At 36.6% G+C, this 19195-nt stretch overlaps 1 protein-coding gene across 5 annotated transcripts in view; it reads right to left on the reverse strand.

Annotated features, from left to right (window-relative positions):
- Positions 1-19195, reverse strand: part of 5-ht7 (5-hydroxytryptamine receptor 7) — a 364419-nt gene that overhangs the window by 175182 nt on the left and 170042 nt on the right. For all 5 annotated transcript variants that reach the window (XM_076428829.1, XM_076428827.1, XM_076428824.1 and 2 more), the window contains one exon: positions 12640-12849. In XM_076428829.1, the coding sequence (XP_076284944.1) occupies positions 12640-12849 (210 nt within the window). The remainder of the gene's footprint in view (positions 1-12639; positions 12850-19195) is intronic.

Here is a 19195-nt window from a genome sequence, read left to right on the forward strand (position 1 = left end):
CACAATATAAATGTATATAATTGTAAATAAAAGGTATTATAGATTATGGCAACCCTAACTGCGTGTAGTGATTACGTTATTTCAATATTTTTGTTATTACTAAATATATGAAAAAATGTGTGAAACAAAAGTTGTATTGTTAGACGAAGTAAATATAATGCTGAAAAAAAAATTTTTTTTGAAATCCAATTTTCGAAATTTCACTGTTGCGGAACTTTTTTCTACGATGACCTTGTACGTTATTTGCACATGGTTATAGAGCATGGAAAGACAAATTTAACGATATATAGAAATGTATATTTACGATTTACTATAATGGAGAAAATCAAGTTTCAAAAATAAACAATTTTCAAGCGCGCTGCGGCATGGGTTCCCATTGTCCGATCGAGTTGAAATTTTGCACATATCATTTTTTCACCAAGTGTCATATTTTAGGGAAGTAAGGCCAAAAAAATTCGAAAGTTGAAAAATAAGGACCACCCTAGGGCCCATGCAAGGCCACGGTAAGTACCTCGCTGACCTGGAGGAAAATACCGCTATATCATAAAAATCCTAACGGCCACTTTCTGCATCCCCGAAAAAGCGCGCCTCGGGCGCAAGGATGGTGGGAGTGTCCTAAACGAGAAAACTGCCTGATTGGAGGCAATTGTTATCAACTGCTCAAAAAGTGCAGTTTAGTGTTTAGAATCCGCCTTTCGGAAAAAGGATAAAAAGGCGTACCGAAGACAGAGTCGAAAAGAAGCTCCAGAGAGACTTGTAGAAGCAACGATTACGATTGAATAAAGAGACATTCCCGCGAACTTGTTTCTATTCTTATTTCGAACACGACCATCCAAGCTTCTTCATTTTCTTTTTTCCTTGTTTCTCTTTTCTTTAAAAATGTCATCCTTTCTCTTCCTTTTTAATCTTGTTATTTATATAGTTGAGCAGTTGTAAACAGTGCACTCTCTAGCTATATATTTTGTAAAAACATTTGAAACGTAAATATTTGTCGGCAGTATGAACATTAGGGTGGACCTTAGTTATACTTGGTTAAAAAGTATTTTGTCGAATTTTTTTCGGGACACCCCCTAGAATTGTGACACTTGACGCAAAAATAATGTGTGCAAAATTTGAAATCGATCGGATAACGGGAAGTGCTGCCGCAACGACTTTGAAAATTTTTTAATTTTGTAACTCGACTTTCTCCACTGTAGTATATCATTAGTATATATTTTTATATATCGTTGAATTTGTCTTTTTACGCACTATAATAATGTAGAAACAAAATGTAGCATTAATTTAAAAAAAAATTCGTGACCCTAAAATCTCAAAAATTGACTTTTCAAACAATTTTTTTTTCTTTGCATTATATTTAATTTATTAAACAATACAACTTTTGTCTAAGAAATTTTTTTATATTTTTATAAATATACATTATACATATCAGGCGTGGGCAATTTTGCCTCAATTGAGGCAAAACTGTCCCCACCGCAGCGCCAACTGTCCCCCACCAGCATCCGTCGTTGCTATGTAGGAAGGACGCGTTTCGCTTGTCGCAAGCAGTGCGCACGCCTCGTGCAGCGGAGCCACGAGGACATTATACATAAAATAATTTATTTATCTCGTAATGACTTTTTTGATACATCTGGATACTGTTTCCCATTTTCGGAAATAATTTGTAAAATATATTGTTTCTCCTCTTCATTTATTGATAATAATTATTGATAATAGTCTTGAATAAGCTTAATACCACGCTCAGCAGTGTCATTAACAACTTTTAAGTTTTGTACAATGTTTAGTCCTTTGAAATCCTCGTCATCTTCCCATGATTCGGGATCTTTTTTAAAAAATTCTATAGGAATTGAAAATCTTTCAAAAAATAGTAGTGTTTTGTGGGAAATATAATGTTCAATTCCTTTACCAGCATAGTTTTTTAAGTCTTCACGAGTTATTTCATATTTCTTACATGATTCGTCGGTTTCAATGTTATCAGATTCGTCGACTTCATTGGTAAGTGCCTCCACCATTCGTAATTTTGTATTTGGTTCGAAAAAAGGGGTTACCTGGAAAGTTTTCCGGGAATTTTGAAAATGGGTAATTTTATAGATTTCGATGTGCTCTTTCCGAATTTCAACTTTGCCACCTCGTATCTTTGCCGCTCGCGCCGCCATATTGGAAAAATGGCGCCTAATAGGCGTTTCCGACGCATTTTAAAATAAAAACATGTATATACAAAATTAAACTAGAGAAAATTTCCTACAATTTATGTAATACCAATTTTTTTTGTAAAATCAATAGTTTTGGCGTACGAGCGGCGCAAATTGTACTTCAACATGCGTTTTGGCTAAAAAAACTCATTTCATTTTATCACCTTGAGGTAGACTAAGCGGCGCGTTTTTTTTTATCGTGGTGTCCTCAGTAGGCCTAATCCACATGGAATGCACAATTCCGAAATTTAGCGCAATCTTCTTCGCTTCGCTAAAAAAAGCACAAAAATAAAAAAAAATACATTTTTTAAAATTTTTTATTATATATGTTGCCCATCTTACCAAACAACTTTTGTAGGAACACTTTTTTACTGGCGACAACGGCTTCTGAGAGATCCTGCTGATCTCATTTCGGCAGGACAACCTGTATATGTATTGAATTATGTACACTTTGAAAATTTCTCCATGTTTAAAATGAGAAATTAACATTTTTTTAAATGTTTCCATGTGCAATTTGATTATTTATTTTGTCTTTACGCACAGTAAAATATTTTTCGTAAATATACGAAAAACACGTGTTGGTGTAGATGAATAATAGTTTGCGGCGCTCGTACGCCAAAACTATGGATTTTACAAAAACAATTGTTAGTACATAAATTGTAGGAAATTTTCTCTAGTTTAATTTTGTATATAAATGTCTTTATCGTAAAATGAGTCGGAAAGGAGATATTGTCAAAAACCTGCTATTAGGCGCCATTTTTCCAATATGGCGGAGCGAGCGGCAAAGGTACGAGATGGCAAAGTTGAAATTCGGAAAGAGCACATCGAAATCTATAAAATTACACATTTTTAAAACTCCCGGGAAACTTTCCAGGTAAAACTACCAAATGACTGTACTACGTACCAAAACTACTGAAATCAGATAAAATCCGGAAATATTAAGAAATGAAGTGTATTCGAGAATTGTCTCGATAAATAATGAGTATTGTCAAAAACGCTCGGACATGGGTCCGATTATTTTTGCTCTGGATCCACCACAGTGACCTCTCCTTGTTAGATAAATCAAAATTAATCAGATTCGGAACATGGAATACCTTCTAGTTTCAAGTCCTAGTTTCAGTGAAATGTTGGAGTTTACTGTTTTATTCCGAACAAGAGTAACGAACATTCACGAACGATGGAGCCGTTTATCAGAAAATCTCGAGTCGCGCATGTGCACACAATAATGTCCCTAGGTGATACAGGAAATAATTTTGTAGTTGCCGGTCGGATAACTTCGTTACTCTAACTACGTCTACAGTGTTATACACCGCAGGAAATATGCGGAGAAGTTCTGCTCGTGTCAACTGAAATTCTAACGAACTGTGTCACGCGTAAACCGGCAATGTCTGTTCATAATCGATGTGTCGATAGAGCGCGCGATAAATTCCAATTAATCGTATAGCGTAGACTGTAGACAATAATACGAAGACTCGTAATGTACATCGAAGGCACATTGATGGCAGCAGTTCATGCTCGGATTCGTTATCGTTCCAAAAAGCAAATGAAGAGCAGAAAATTAAAAACATAAAAACATTAAGAATATTAAAACATTAAGAACATTAAAAATTGAGCTCGATATATTTTCTGACGCTTCTCTGTATGCGAAAGTGACTAAATACCTTTTAAACAAACCCGCTTTTCATTTGAAAATAAAACTAGACGGTTATTGTTGCTCGCTCGAACGCTCGCTCGCGAGTAGGGTTGTTTTTGCTCGCTCGCTTCGCGAGCTCGCGGATAGGACTGCTCTTGCGAAAGGGTTAGTGGTACGCATGGCTAGTAGTACCTATAGCTATTAATGTTTTTTTTTATTTGGTATGTGACTCTCCACGAGCCACACAAATTTGAACTTCCCGATTCGTTAGTTGCAGTATATTATTTTCATTATTAAGTGTACGTTTTAAGAAAATTATACGTTTTGAGGGAAATTCAATAGTTTTCTACTTATCAAAATGTTTGCTATATGGCGTCGCATTAAACGAACATCGCAGTCTCATTGCTCGCTTGGTTCCTTGTTATAGCATACTAATGTTGCAAAATAAATTGTCTTAATTAGTTTTTCGAAAACGATACAACTCCTCATTATCCGGGTTTGCAGTATTGGTCTTGGTTTTCTTCGATACTTAATTTAAATTGTCCCAAAATATATAAACCGCGCTCAATTTTGAAACTCTGCTCAGTGCTACATACAACTTTTATGAATCGTAATCGCTTCAGCAGGAACCACTGGAAATTGACTACGTGTGATTTGATATTTTTCCTCACTCGACATATTTACTTGATTCGATATTTTTATTATTGGTGTTAAATTTTGATGAATATTTGCATTTTTTATATAATCACGATAACGACTTTCACTCCTACTCTGGCCAATTGAAAATCTAACCACAATATAGACGGAATTTTAGTATTTTCTTGAAAAGTAATAAATTTTAATATTCCGCATGTGTGCTCCATTAACCAATCCGTTTTCAACATCAATGTTATTAATAATTATCATATAGTTTATATTAATTTTCAATTTAATCTCAGTTAATAATTCGTTTTGAACTGATTGTTTTTTTACAGATCGTAATATAAATTTTTTTTTGTACTTTCATCGATATTCTTTGAAACTGTATTCTCGGGAGTAGAGATGATTAACTCACTCTTGCATTGGGATAATTTTCGATTATTGTAAGCGGAAACATCATCGTAAGATACAAAAAAAAATTTTAAAAAAAATTTTTTTTAAAATTTTAAAAAAATCGAAAAAAAAATTTTTTGTGTAATTACGTTTGTTTCTTCGATGGAAACTTTCCGTTCTCTCGTATAAATTGCATTGTTGAATGAACTTCTTTCGAAAAAACTAAAAAAACTAAAAAACTACTTGACCAAAATGGATCAAAATCTAATCAGCTCTAAGTTACAGCGGGGCACATCGATTGCATCATTCATCATCCTGATCGCGTTGTTACTTTTTCTGAAAACGTTAACGAAAAATTTGATTACATAGAAACGGCCATACGCACACACACACACACACACACACACACACACACACACACACATACGAACATTTTGCTAAAAAATCGATTTTCGATTTTCGGGGTCATTACAATAACTTCCCTATAAAATCGGGAAGTTAATAAATAAATTAAGAAATAAAAATATTTTAAATACGTAATTTAAACTAAAGTGTAAACAGATGAAAATTTCTATCTCCTCCGTACCGTTCAGAAAATTAGGACATTTATAAATACAAGAATTCATTCGGATCACACACAGCTGACACGTTTGCATATTTCATCAGGAAAAATTATAATCAAAAGTAGGTCTGCCGTTGGATCAAACTGACCTCAACTGACAAAATTAAGCCACGAAAGTTAAAAAAAATCGAGCTCTCCAAGATAAGCCCGCTAAATATATTTAAATTTAAATTCATACATTTTTATTTCGAATTATTATAACAAGCAACAAAAAAACGGGTGAGATGATTAAGGGAACAGCAGGTTTAATTTGGCGCGCGTATAAAATGAAAATATCAAGTGGCTCACAACATGGTTTTTCACTGGGAGCACAACTGGGACGGTTTCTAAATAGGTCTGGGACAAACTAGCAGCGCAACCGTAAAAGGACCGCTGCTTCGCGAGAAGAATTAAGCCGACGATGAGCATTGAAATTTTTCCGCACAAAGCTCGCGAGCCACGGTTCAAGCCGGAGGGCAGCAGTACTTTGCATGACAAAATCATTCGAAAATGTAGAACAGAATTTTGTTCGTAGCTCGCTTCGTTAGTGAAAAAATTGTGTCGGAATTTCGGCGAGTCTGTTCATTACCGTTTCTACTGTTCGTCAGGACATTTTATATTCACGACTATTTAATTTCAGTGGAACAATCATTTGATGCAACTATTCATTGCGTGGACCAATAAATTATTCACCGTTCGAAGATGAAAAAAGACGTACAGTGGATCCAGAAAGTATTGAAATATTGTTTAACCATAAAGAATGCTGAAGAAGTGACTATCGAACGGAAGCAGGTGCTACCGAACATTTTGCAGGGCACGTATTTCGTCGCGAATAAATATTTATAATGCATAAAATATTCTCAACGGCGTTCAAGGTTTTTCTTGGTTGGCGGAAATTGGATGAATTCGGGACACGGGTTTTTCTGTTCCCGGCAGCCTCCGATGATGTTCAGCTCTCTCTCTCTCGAGGGATGACCGTTCGGTTCAAAACGATTCGTTGTTTTATCGATTAGTTTCGTTGCGAGTCGGACTGGGAACGAGCGACCGGAAAGCGGATTTCCGTGAAAGTTTGCATTGCTAATTCGCGGTTCACGCTAATTCGACGACTGGAAAATCATGCTCGTTAAACAGTCTCGGTGTAAACGTTCGGGTCTGGCAGTGTGTATCGCCGGGGGTTTCGTTATGCGGAAACGGGTTTGACATTCCCGACAGCAGGACAAATTTCTGCGGAGAGCTTACGTCGCTAATTTGCGGCGGACAATCGCGGAATCGTGTTCATTAAAATATCTGTTACGCGAACGTCGTCCTTACTGATGTAGGAACGTCGGGGAACACTAATCATCGTGTTGCGATAATCTTCGACTTTGATCTGTTGTTTCTTGTTGTGGCGTCACCAACGTCGCGAAAATTATAGTGATCGCGATGTGACGCGTGCTCGCACAGTCTTTGGGAATTATGCGAGCTGGTTTAAGGTTCTCGTGATATTTATCACGGCTATAATCGGAACACTGTTTGATAACAATACATAGATGTATTTAACAAAGTAGAATAGTTACTTGTACAGTGAACGAGAGCGAAGTTAATTGAGCGATGGTTCGATAGAATCTGAAGAAAACGGCAGAACTCGGAAAAACACGACTAGAGAAATTCCCTCCACGGATAGGATTGAATAGTGAGGAACCAATAAGCGCATTTAGGGCGGTTTTAGACGTTATGCAACGCCCACGAGTTGTTATATTGTTCTAAGTATGTATAGCCGGTCGGAAAAGTCGGTCCACGTAAGACGACACCACGCCCCGAGCATCTCGAAACCGTCCCATAAATTACGGGCCCCCTAGTGCTACAAGTGGGCGCACGCCAGAGTTGGGCAAACGCTAGTCACAATTATGATTATTGACTAATAACTTCATAAGCTTTACAAAAGTGACTAATAACGACAAAAATGCCTAAGTAAATACTTGAGCGTGACTATGAGTAATGACTACATAAGTATTTGAGCGTAACGACTAATGAATAATGACTAAATTTTTATTAAGGATGAATATTGACTACTGACTATAATGGCATAACTAATGACTAAATACTCAATCAGAATTTCACTATGACTAATGACTAAAAATGGTTATAAGTTAAAATAAGACATAATAATAACAAAAAAATAGCCTATTAGTTTATAAACATATAAAATACAGATTATGACATGTTTGGTCACTGGTAATTCCGATATAGGTTAAGTATACATATTAAGGTATGTTAATCGCACAATAGTGACTGATGACTAAAGATTTATGACTGATTATTTAAACTAACTAATGATTAATCATAACTAATAAGCAATAACTAATGATTAGTTAGAGTTGTGACTAACTAGTGCCATGTAGTTATGACTAACTAATCAAAAAGTTTTAACTGACTTTTTTAAAGTTTTGACTAACAATCAATCAGACTATTAGTAATTTTTAAATATTAGTTGATTTTTTCCCAACTTTGGCCCACGCTACGTCACGTGCCATCGAGAGCGGTACAGCCGAGCTGATTTTCCCATGAAATTCGCTGACACAGTCGTACCCTGGTCGTAAAACAATGCTAAAGAGGCAATAGGAGACTTTTCTCAAAGATGACCGGAGCAAATGCGACCGTAGCGTAAACCCAGACTGAAATTGGAGCTGGCGACGCAACATTTCTGATTGATAAAATCCCCCTCAAATTCATTCTACTAGAATTTTTCCAATATATGGTAAGGCTGACATAACACTGTCCAACAAATTTCAAGTTTTTTTATGTTTCCAATATACTTCTCGGTGGATCCTATAGAGTTTTTCGCGCTGATTCCGAATCTGTCCTTAATTTTTCTCCTACACGCACAGTTTTTGAGAAACATGGCTTTGAAAATAAAACATATTTTTCATCTTTTAACAAATATTGTGATGATATTATAAAAGATATTGAATTGTTCTTTACAGCGGAAGATTCTGTAGACTTCCTCGAATACAGTGATACCCAATACTAATATATTATAATTCTTTAAACATGTTTAAACAATCATTAAAGACGGAGAGACACCACTTTTGCACCAATTTTTGAGGATGTTTTTCAATTTATCTCAAAAAATAAGGGTCCAGCGGAAAATCGAACTATATCACGTTATGGAGCAGACTTTTATCTTGAGAGACCACCCTTTCAAGTTTGGAACGTCGACGTTTTTTCCGAACCAGAAAGCAAAATATCTTCGGCGAACGACCGTTCTGGTGGTGAGCGCCACTGGTGACAACTCATGTTGGGCGAAGATATTTTGCTTTCTGGTTCGAGAAAAACGTCGACGTTCCAAACTTGAAAGGGTGGTTTCTCAAGATAAAAGTTTGCTCTATCGCGTGGTATAGTTCGATTTTCCGCTGGACCCCTATTTTTTGAGATAAATTGAAAAATATCCTCAAAAATTGGTACAAAAGTGGTGTCTCTCCGTCTTTAATCATTGTTTAAACACGTTTAAACAATCATAATGTATTAATATTAGATATCGCTGTATTCGGGAAAGTCTACAGAATCTTTTGTTGTAAAGAACAATTCAATATCTTTTATGATAATATCACAATATTTGTTTTAATTTGAAAAATATGTTTCTTTTTTCAAAGCCATGTTTCTCAAAAACTGTGCGTCTATGAGAAAAATTAAGGACAGCCTCGGAATCAGCGCAAAAAACTATAAGAACTACCCCAACAGTAATTGTGGAACTTATTTGGTGTTGGACAGTGTAATTAGACAGCGGATTTTATGCATTTATGACAAAAATGAGTAGGTGCAATTTAAGACAGCAAAAATTAGAAGAATTTAAAAATATTGTTATGTTGTTTTCAATCTATTAAATATATTAACCATTAGAGATAGATTATTAAGTAATCTAGTACCTAGATTATTTAAGAATGCAAACAATATTATGAATAATGAGACTAATAATATTTTGTTTGTTTGCATTATTAAATATGTTGGTATCCAATCAATTACTAAACATTTAAGAATCGCATGAGGTATTGTATCAAAATTTCATATCCAAAAAACGAAAAAATCACATACAATGAAATTATTCTAGGTCGGATGAAATGTTTAATTTTCAAGTTAAAATAGCTTCGACTGCAAAGGGTTAATATTGTATTTATGCTGCTGTAAATTCATTAACGAAGATAAATTTGTATTCCACAGTCGAGTGTGGTGCAATTTCGGCAGACAATTTTAATTTTGCATAAAGATCCGCTGTCTACTGATAATCAATTTGTGATAACTGTAGCTCCTTAAACTATTTGTCTTCGTGGTAATACATATTCTGGAAATGCGACTGAAGAGAACAGGTGAACTGAAAACTGAAGCTGGAAAGTAGCATCAACGGTAGCAGATTGAACCTTTTCGCTGCCAGAGGAGGACCCTTGATCGCGTCTAATCTGCTCCATTCAGAGTCGAGTGGAATGATTCGTGCGTAAGCATGAGCATGAGTTAGGGTACGTTTACGTTGAGCTGCGACAAACTATCAGAGCGAATCGTAGGAATACATTTCATTGCTTTATAATGGTGGTCTTTGCGGTGAAGCAGCGAGCAGAGCAACGCATACCTTACGAGCAACAATACGTTGCATTTGCTTCGCCATAATCTCAAGTATTGCCATTCGTATGAATTTAAGAACTTTTTAGTTTAACACGTTCACCCCGACGCTGCTATTTGTGTTTCTCGCGTGAGCCACCGGTGGTAGACGCCGGCGTGAATGTGTTAAATCGATTAAATCGGGTCTGAAAGTTTAGCGAATACGCGTGCTATTCGATAGGGTTATGCGTCTGACCATGACCCACCTATTCTACTTCTTGCATACAGGGTGAGACACCCAAGACAAGCCACCTGAATAACATCTACCTTTTTTGAGATAGGAAGAAAAGTTTCAGACAAAAGTTGTTTGTTTTCTATAGCTCCAAAAATGTAGAAATTATTCAGGTGGCTTGTCTATAGATGGCTCACCCTGTATCCACTTAAATGCTCCCCATTATAAACACAACAAAGAAAGAAATTTTAGCAGCGTTTATCACTAGACTGCGGATCTTTCTGCAAAATAAAAAATGTTCGCATCGACACAGGAGTCAAATAAAAATTGTATACTTTTTTTAATTATCCTACTAACAAGGGAACATATTCAGATGCGAAAATCCGATTTTGATGAAACTTATGGGAGCTTATAGTTCTTTGAAAAATATTTGACACATATTTTTTTTATCGGCAACCATCCACTTTGAAGGAGTGAAAACAGCCCTCAAAGTTGGGGGTCAAAACCATACTTTTTGAGATATCTTGGAAACCAGAGGTCGAAAAAATTTGAATTTTTTTTTAAATTGTGTGTTTTTCAATGGGCAATGTAGTCGCGCAAGAAAATATTAACAAAAGTTTTTTGTTTAAACAATATATTAAAAATTTGATTTCTTTTTGTAGTTCCTCTTATTTATTGTTAGTTAATTTTAAGGTAAACTTGGGTGCGTGATCTTTGATCCAAAATAGGGGATACATGTTTCAGGATTTTCTTTTTTTTGCCATTTAACAATAATTATGCATAATGGAATATAGTCTTGCACCTGGCGTGTGGGGGAATTCTGGCTTGTTTTATCGAAATATAAGCATTTAGTATAAACGTATATAGTATTTTAAACAATACCACTGGATTACATGTCGTTTATTGTTTTATCAGCAGCTAAAGAAGGTGGCGCAGGTACCAGCGTGACGCGGTGCTAATTACCGCGGCGGAGTAAGGGTATCGACTGGTATGTATAGCCAATTCTCCTGCAAATTTCTCCGGTTGTTGGGTGTTTCCTTGTTAGTATTGCTGTGATATGTTTCCATCAAAATGTTTATAATATTCATCAGATTGACCTTCATGTTTGTAAAAACGAATCTAAAAATAAACAATCAGTAAAAGGAAATTATTTGAAGGATCCACAGTGTATTTGAAAAGGCTCCAGGTATATTTTGACCGAAAGCCCAACGACCGCAGAAATTCGCAGACGAATTGGCTATACATACCAGTCGGTACCCTTACTCCGCCGCGGTAATTAGCACCGCGTCACGCTGGTACCTACGCCACCTTCTTTAGCTGCTGATAAAACAATAAACGACATGTAATCCAGTGGTATTGTTTAAAATACTATATACGTTTATACTAAATGCTTATATTTCGATAAAACAAGCCAGAATTCCCCCACACGTCAGGTGCAAGACTATATTCCATTATGCATAATTATTGTTAAATGGCAAAAAAAAAAGAAAATCCTGAAACATGTATCCCCTATTTTGGATCAAAGATCACGCACCCAAGTTTACATTAAAATTAACTAACAATAAATAAGAGAAACTACAAAAAGAAATCAAATTTTTAATATATTGTTTAAACAAAAAACTTTTGTTAAAATTTTCTTGCGACTACATTGCCCATTAAAAAACACACAATTTAAAAAAAAATTCAAATTTTTTCGACCTCTGGTTTCCGAGATATCTCAAAAAGTATGGTTTTGACCCCCAACTTTGAGGGCTGTTTTCACCCCTTCAAAGTGGATGGTTGCCGATAAAAAAATACGTGTCAAATATTTTTCAAAGAACTACAAACTCGCAAAGTTTTATCAAAATCCGAATTTCGCATCTGAATATGTTCCCTTGTAAGCTGAAACTAATGATGTCCTTAAATATTTTTAAAACGTCCACCGCTTTAAATTGTACTTTCTTGTCTGTCTGTTTGTTTGTTTGTTCGGTACAAATTTTGCAATTGATTTTAAACCAACTTCCCGATGAGCTAGAGACTTGAAATTTTAAACATAGCTCAGAACTGGATGACAATGCAATATTCAAAAATTTTTTTTAGAAAAGCCTACGTTTGTCATAAATGCATAAAATTCCGCAGTCAATTTATCACCATTCTGTTGAACGCTCTCATCAGCTTTCATAGCAGCTGCAACATAAGCGCGCCCTCACCGCTTCCGATTCGTCATCGGTGATTCCCGAGGCAAATGGAAGGCGAGAAAGGGAAAGAGACAGGCAGATAGAGAGTTAGAGAGTGAGAGGCAGGCGGGAAATGATTTGTCAACGGTGCGCACCGTTTGTAAACATTAAGAGCGGATTTGGTCCGCGTGACGGTTCGCCGGCGTCGAATCGATTCATTTACTCACCGTCGTCGAGGCGCTGGAACTCCGGTGCTGTATTGGAGGGCTGCCATGGGTCGCGTGTATGTCGGAGCTTAATTGACGGTTTTCGGGGACCTGGTGGTGGTGCTGAACCGTTGGCTGTATGTCGAGATAGCAATGAGCCTCCAAGTGGCTCTGCGCCCTCCTCTCCTCGAGCACTATCTTGCGCGCCGCGCAGAATATCTTGTAGTAGACCTGAAACCCAAACGAATCTTCGCTAGGACACCATCCGTAGACGCTGGCTAATTCGTTTAGCTCTTACGACCTTGCGCTTCTATCTTTGTCTTCATTCAAGCGCCATTATTTGCGCGATCATTGTTCAACCGGCTACGAACTACGGAACACACGCGTGGCTCGAACGAGCCTGCTTCCGAGACGACGAATACGCGATTTATTGTCACGGGAATATTCAGACACTTCTACAGTCCTCGACAAAATAATAAGACACCTAGCATATTTTTAAATTTCTCATATTTGAAGGTAGAAAATGTACACTCCGTTGTGTGTGTGTATCCTGTATATTACATACTATTTCCAAAGTAAACATGTAAAGTCTTAGGATTGTATCGCGTACCATAACAAAATTAGGGAAAGATATGTGAACACGGTCTGACATTTATTCGACAAAAGTATAAGACACTAACAGAAAAATGTTTGATTAAGCAAATAAAAATACAAAATTAATACTTTGTGATACCTCCTTTGAATTGAATTACGTCTAGTAATCGCTTTCGGATAGTTTTATATAACTTTTTGATTCGTTTTTGTTCTAAATGTGTTCAATATTGTGATTTATACTTTCTTTTAGTTCATTTACGTTATTATATTGTCTCCCGTTCGCGTAGGATCGTCTTGACAAATATTCCCACACATTTTCTATAATATTGAAATCGGGAGAACGAGCGGGCCATTCCAAAATATTAATATTTATTGAAGAAAAGAATTGTTTCACAGATTTTGCAGTATGGATTGCTGCATTATCCTGTTGAAAAATATAGCCACGACGGCGCGTGATACGAGCTGCAGGCTTGTTTAACTGATCTGCTATTAGTTCAATATATTTATTAGTATTCATCCGACCTGATAAAACGTTCATTTCTGTTTTTGCGTAGTAACCAATAGCGGCACATATCATAACACCCCCACGTACACCCCCAACCCAACGTAAATGGAGTTCTTCCTTTCTGCAATCATGGAAGTAGTAGGCCCAGTCGTCAGGGCCATCCAGATTGAATTTTTTCTCGACACTACTAATGACTTTTTTCCAGTTTTTCATTCAGTGGACTTGTTCACAAGCGAACTTTAGTCGTGCTGCTTTCTGTTTCTCCATTAAGGGGATGGCCGTTGTTTTAATTTCTTCCGTTTAATGTGTTTGCTTCCTTGTAAAATGCGATGTACATTTCTTAAATTTGTTTTCACACCTGCTTCTTCGGCTATTTGTTTTGTTGTGTCCTTAGAATTCAACGCTAGGTCTTCCACTTCCTTTCGTTTTTCCATAAGCGCTTGTATTTTTTAACACATTATATATCGCGCACCTACTTCTGTTTAATAATTTCGCAATTTTATTAATACTGTACTTTTCCGCGCGTAACAGGACGATTCGATCGACCTCACTTTTATATAACTGCTTTCTTCGACCCATTATTTATTTTTCATTGGAATAAATGTACTTATACTGTAAGAAAATCACAAGATTCAACGTCCGAATACGTTCGCAGTAGAACACTTAATGATACAAGTCACATGAGTGGAAAATAGGCCAAATGTCTTATACTTTTGTCGAAGCAATGTCAGTCCGTGTTCACATATCTTTCTCTAATTTTGCTATGGTATGCGATACAATCCTAAGATTTCGCGTGTTTACTTTGGAGATATTATGTAGTATATTCAGGATATAACAGAGTGTACACTTTCCACCTTTAAATACAAGAAATTTAAAAATATGCTAGTTGTCTTATTATTTTGCCGAGGACTGTAAGAGGATCATCACTTTTTTTAAGATTGCACTGAAGATTGTATCCAAGGTAGAATTTTGAAGTTAGACATTTTGGAACTTGCAATTGACTGAAATTCACTTTGTAGCGTTTTTAAATAAAAATTCAATGGCGAGATTGAGATATTTATTCATAGATTTAGTCGATAACTTATTTTCTATTGTTTCTTTTATTACTTTTTGCAATTTTTACCCTCATCGTGTTATTGACTAAACCCATGAATAAATATCGCTATGATCTTTTGTTCCGATATTATATTCACAGTTCGAAACTGAGAAATTAGGAAAAACAGGTTGTTGGTAAGTTACAGTCACAGTAATATTCCGACACTTTAAAAAGGATGAGCACTTTTCTGTACGACTTCAATTGTTTGGAGTAGTTAGAACAATTAATCTAGCACGTGACGTGAAAAAGAAAATTCGGAAAAATTGCAACTGGTCGGAATTGCGGATAAATTACTACAAGCTACTTTTCACTAATATTTGATGTGGCCGTATTGTGGTGTCGCTCGGTCTACGAAATTTCGAGATCGAAATTCAAGAAGGAAATTGATAAGACACCTCGGGTGCGCTCAGAACATATCTGGTCTGTTTTTTCTCTGCAATGCTTGAAGAAAACTATAAAAATTGTGGGAGTCGATCTATAGTGGGGTTTGCGAAAGTCTTATTGGTTATAGGGTTTGCGATTTTTGATTGAATAACGGTATTTCACCTAACAATAGGAAACATGTGCTTCGCAGCTGTGTCCATTTCAAGTTCAATATGTACTCGCGAATCCGAGTCAAGTTCAATAACCAAGTTTCATTTCATGGGTTCCGATTACTACTTAAAAGCAATAAAAGTTTCAATGATTATACTTGAAAAGTATCTATTGTATACAAGTAGTTATCGAACCTCGGAATGAGTACAAACAAGTTTCGAAAAGATACTTATAAGTACTTCGATGTTGAAAGTAATCGAAACTTTCACAAGTAGTACTCGAATCTTGGAAATCAGAACTGCATAGTAGGTTTTAAGCACTTTCTTTATTAAATTCGTAACTATTTTAGAATAATATTTCATTTACAATATTTCGTTTTGTCCTATTTCTTTTTTTATCCATGATATTTCCTACTTTCGAAAATACTCTTTCTGAAGGTATAGAAGTGGCCATTATACAAAGACAGTCACGTGCAATTTTTAATAAAGTGGGGTACTTGATTGAATTTTCACGCCAAAATAATAACGGGTCTTCTTTGCGTTCTATATATTGTGATTTTAGATAATTTTCCACTTCTAACATAGCAGACGATAAGATAGGTATCGTATTATTTGTAATTGCTATTTCATTGTCAAAGGATGACCAAATTGATAATTCGCTATTGTGCCGATTTTGAGATATCTGCGTCTGTGAAGTATCACATGTTGTAGATGAATTATCATTATTCATATAATTAGTGGCTATTTCAGACAAGGCATCCTGTGCTCGAGGGATAGATTAACAGTTAACACAGTAGATTAACAGTTAACATATACAAATGATTGTTCTCGACATCACCTAGATAATGTTCGATACAATATCTCAGTTTTTGTCGCAAAGTACATTCCAAACTACAATCATCGGTAGAAGCATGTAAAATTATGAGACCCCGTTTTTCTCTCATCTCCACAGCGTGTTTACAAAAGAAGTAAACAGACGCCGCGCCGGAACAGCCTTACGTTGCCACGGAGTGTGCAAGAATACGGAAATTCATAACGATATTCATAAAAATTTCGAACGTTTCGAAACTGTTCGACCAAGATTCGAGTATACTTGCAAGTACTATTTACGTTTACCACAGTACTTGTAAAGGGTTCGAAACTGTCTGGCAAAGGTTCGAGTATACTTGGGAGTACTATTTTTTTTTTCGAAGTACTTATACTGAGTTCGAATTCCATCAATCAAGGTTCGAACCTGTTTGCGAGGTACTTGATCCCATCCCTAGTCCTGGTCCTTTTTCATGATAGCTAACTGTTACCGCGATGCCCCCGCGACGACCCTAGTGCGGTCAGGTATACGATCCTTAAATTACCTTTAGAACGTTAATAATTAAGTTTCAACATGTACCATTCATTCATAGGAAAACTGACATAAGTCGAACAAAGGAAATTTTACAGGAGAACCATTTGAAAATTACCAAAAATTGTATATCACCAACTAGGAAATGTAAAACAATTTGTTGTTATTTAGATACTGGGTTAATTGTTATGTACATTAGTTATAAAATACACCACAAATTATACAATTATTATTATAATTTATTTAGAAATATATTTTAAGTTGTCACTTCTCTTATGAATGAATGATATATTGAAATTTTTTAAAATATGTCTTGTAGATTTGTATTATTTTCATTGAAAACCGCTAAGAACCACTAAGTATTTATATTTTGCAAAATAAAAAATGTTCGCATTGATTACAGAACACAGGAGGCTAATAAACATTGAATCTTCTTTTCATTATCCTGAAACTAATACACATTGATGCCTTAAATATTATAACATGTCCCACAAATAAATGCATACAATCCGCAGCCTATTAATCGCGGTTCAAACTGGAGAAGTAGGAAAACCAGGTTATTGCTACAATTTGATCGGTTCTCTCCGATGTGAGAGAAGCAATAATATAATTTATATAAAAGCAGAGCGGAAAAATCTTTGGAGCTTGTAAAATCCGGTGAAGCGTGGAAGTGAACGAACATAAGAGCTGAAGCATTTGTCTCTCTTTCACCGGTATTACACTGGAAGGTTCACCGTTCTCCCACGCGAGTAGAAATGACTAGCACTGGTCAGACAAACGATCCGGGCGCGGCTGCGCTCGAAAGCGAAAAACTGATACTCGGCTTGCATAGATAGATTAAATCGAGCCGTGTACCGCGGAGAATTCCGCGTTGTAACGAAACCTACGTTTCCCACACATTTTTTTCGGCGGAGTAATTCAACATTCTTCGACCGATGCTCGAAATTTCCAGTTACACGGGGGCGAGGCAATCAGTAAAGTCCACAATTTCGTTTTTCTCTTCCGCCACGCGGCATTCCGCGTTCTCGATTGATTGGAGGTTTCGCGTGTGGTAAACACACCCATGAAAATAATTGGCGGGAGAGCAGAGACCACCGTCTGGAAAATAAACGACAGACCGTGCGCGCCTCTTCGCGGCCGCACGAACGTTAACGTGAATTGACATAATGACAGCTAAATAATTGCTACACCGGCTACCGGAATCATCTTCGTTGATCGCCGCACCTCGCTTTTATCGCCGGCCGTTGCTTTAATTAACGCAATAAAATGTGACACCACTGCTCGCGTGAAAGGGAACACCACAAATTGCTGACGTATCTCTGCGGTGGGAAACATCCGTTAGTTACTATTGCGAACGATTGTCCCGGATCCCACTGTACATACACGTGAAACGCGAAGAAATTTAATCATTCTCGCGGACCATGCTCGGGCAAATGCTTCCGGCGAAATGAGATCGACAAAAATGTATTTTGCGGAAACGTTTAGCTGCTGTTTGCAGAGAAGCGAGAATAAACAAACATTGTTTCAGTATCTCTTCGCGAAAATCAGGACCAAAAAATTATTTTAGCAAGTGGTTCTCGCCGCGGGACTATTTTGCTAGTATTTATGGAGAAGTAACAATCATTTTTTGACTAACTATCCTCGGGAAAATGAGCATTAATCGAAATTGTCTAGAAGACTAACAATAAGATTGGTCCAGCGGCCCACCCACAATTTTTATTGATATCGTGTGGAAAACAATGGTTTTAGGTTGGAAGATAACCCCCTCAAATTTTAAATCGCTAACCATTCGTATAAGGATGATATGAGGGTGAATACCCTTAACTGTATCATTTTTTTTCTCGGTTGTTAATTAAGATATTCAGATAACAAAAAAACGAAAATACTCGAACTTACCTCCTTCATATCATACATTTTTTTCACCATTGTGATCAAATTATTAAGGGCAGAGAATAATCATTTAATTTTGTTAGGGGTGGGAATTGCAAGCAACACTTCGAGTGACCACTTCCAAAATATTCAAGAACAATGTTCTGTTGCTTATCTAACATATAAAAAAGTTTCAAGATGGTCGGATTGGTGGAACATAGTTAAATATTGAAAAACATATGAAATTACTGTTCGCGATTTTGTAATGTCGATCGTATGCACCGTGACGGAAGACGATAGTCTCAGCCACGGTGCATTATACAGGTGTGCCGAGTTAGCATCTCTGGTCGTAGGTACCGTACGTGTGAGAATGAGATTGTGTGTATTCGGGCGCGCTGCTGAATACACAAAATCTCATTCGCACACGTACGGTACCTACGACCCATGCGCCGTCTGGCAGCGGCCAGAGAATTACTACCCATCTATCACAGTTTTCTGAGGGAAGTCGGCACACCTGTATAATGCACCGTGGTCTCACCATATAAATTTATACGCGAGTCTAGCGAGAGATTCACGGTGGTCGCGATTGACAAGTGGGAGTTGTTGTGGAGACGGTTGCGAAAGAAAAGAGAGGCTTTGAT

Source organism: Lasioglossum baleicum, chromosome 8, assembly GCF_051020765.1.
Source record: "Lasioglossum baleicum chromosome 8, iyLasBale1, whole genome shotgun sequence".
In the NCBI taxonomy this organism is placed as follows: domain Eukaryota; kingdom Metazoa; phylum Arthropoda; class Insecta; order Hymenoptera; family Halictidae; genus Lasioglossum; species Lasioglossum baleicum.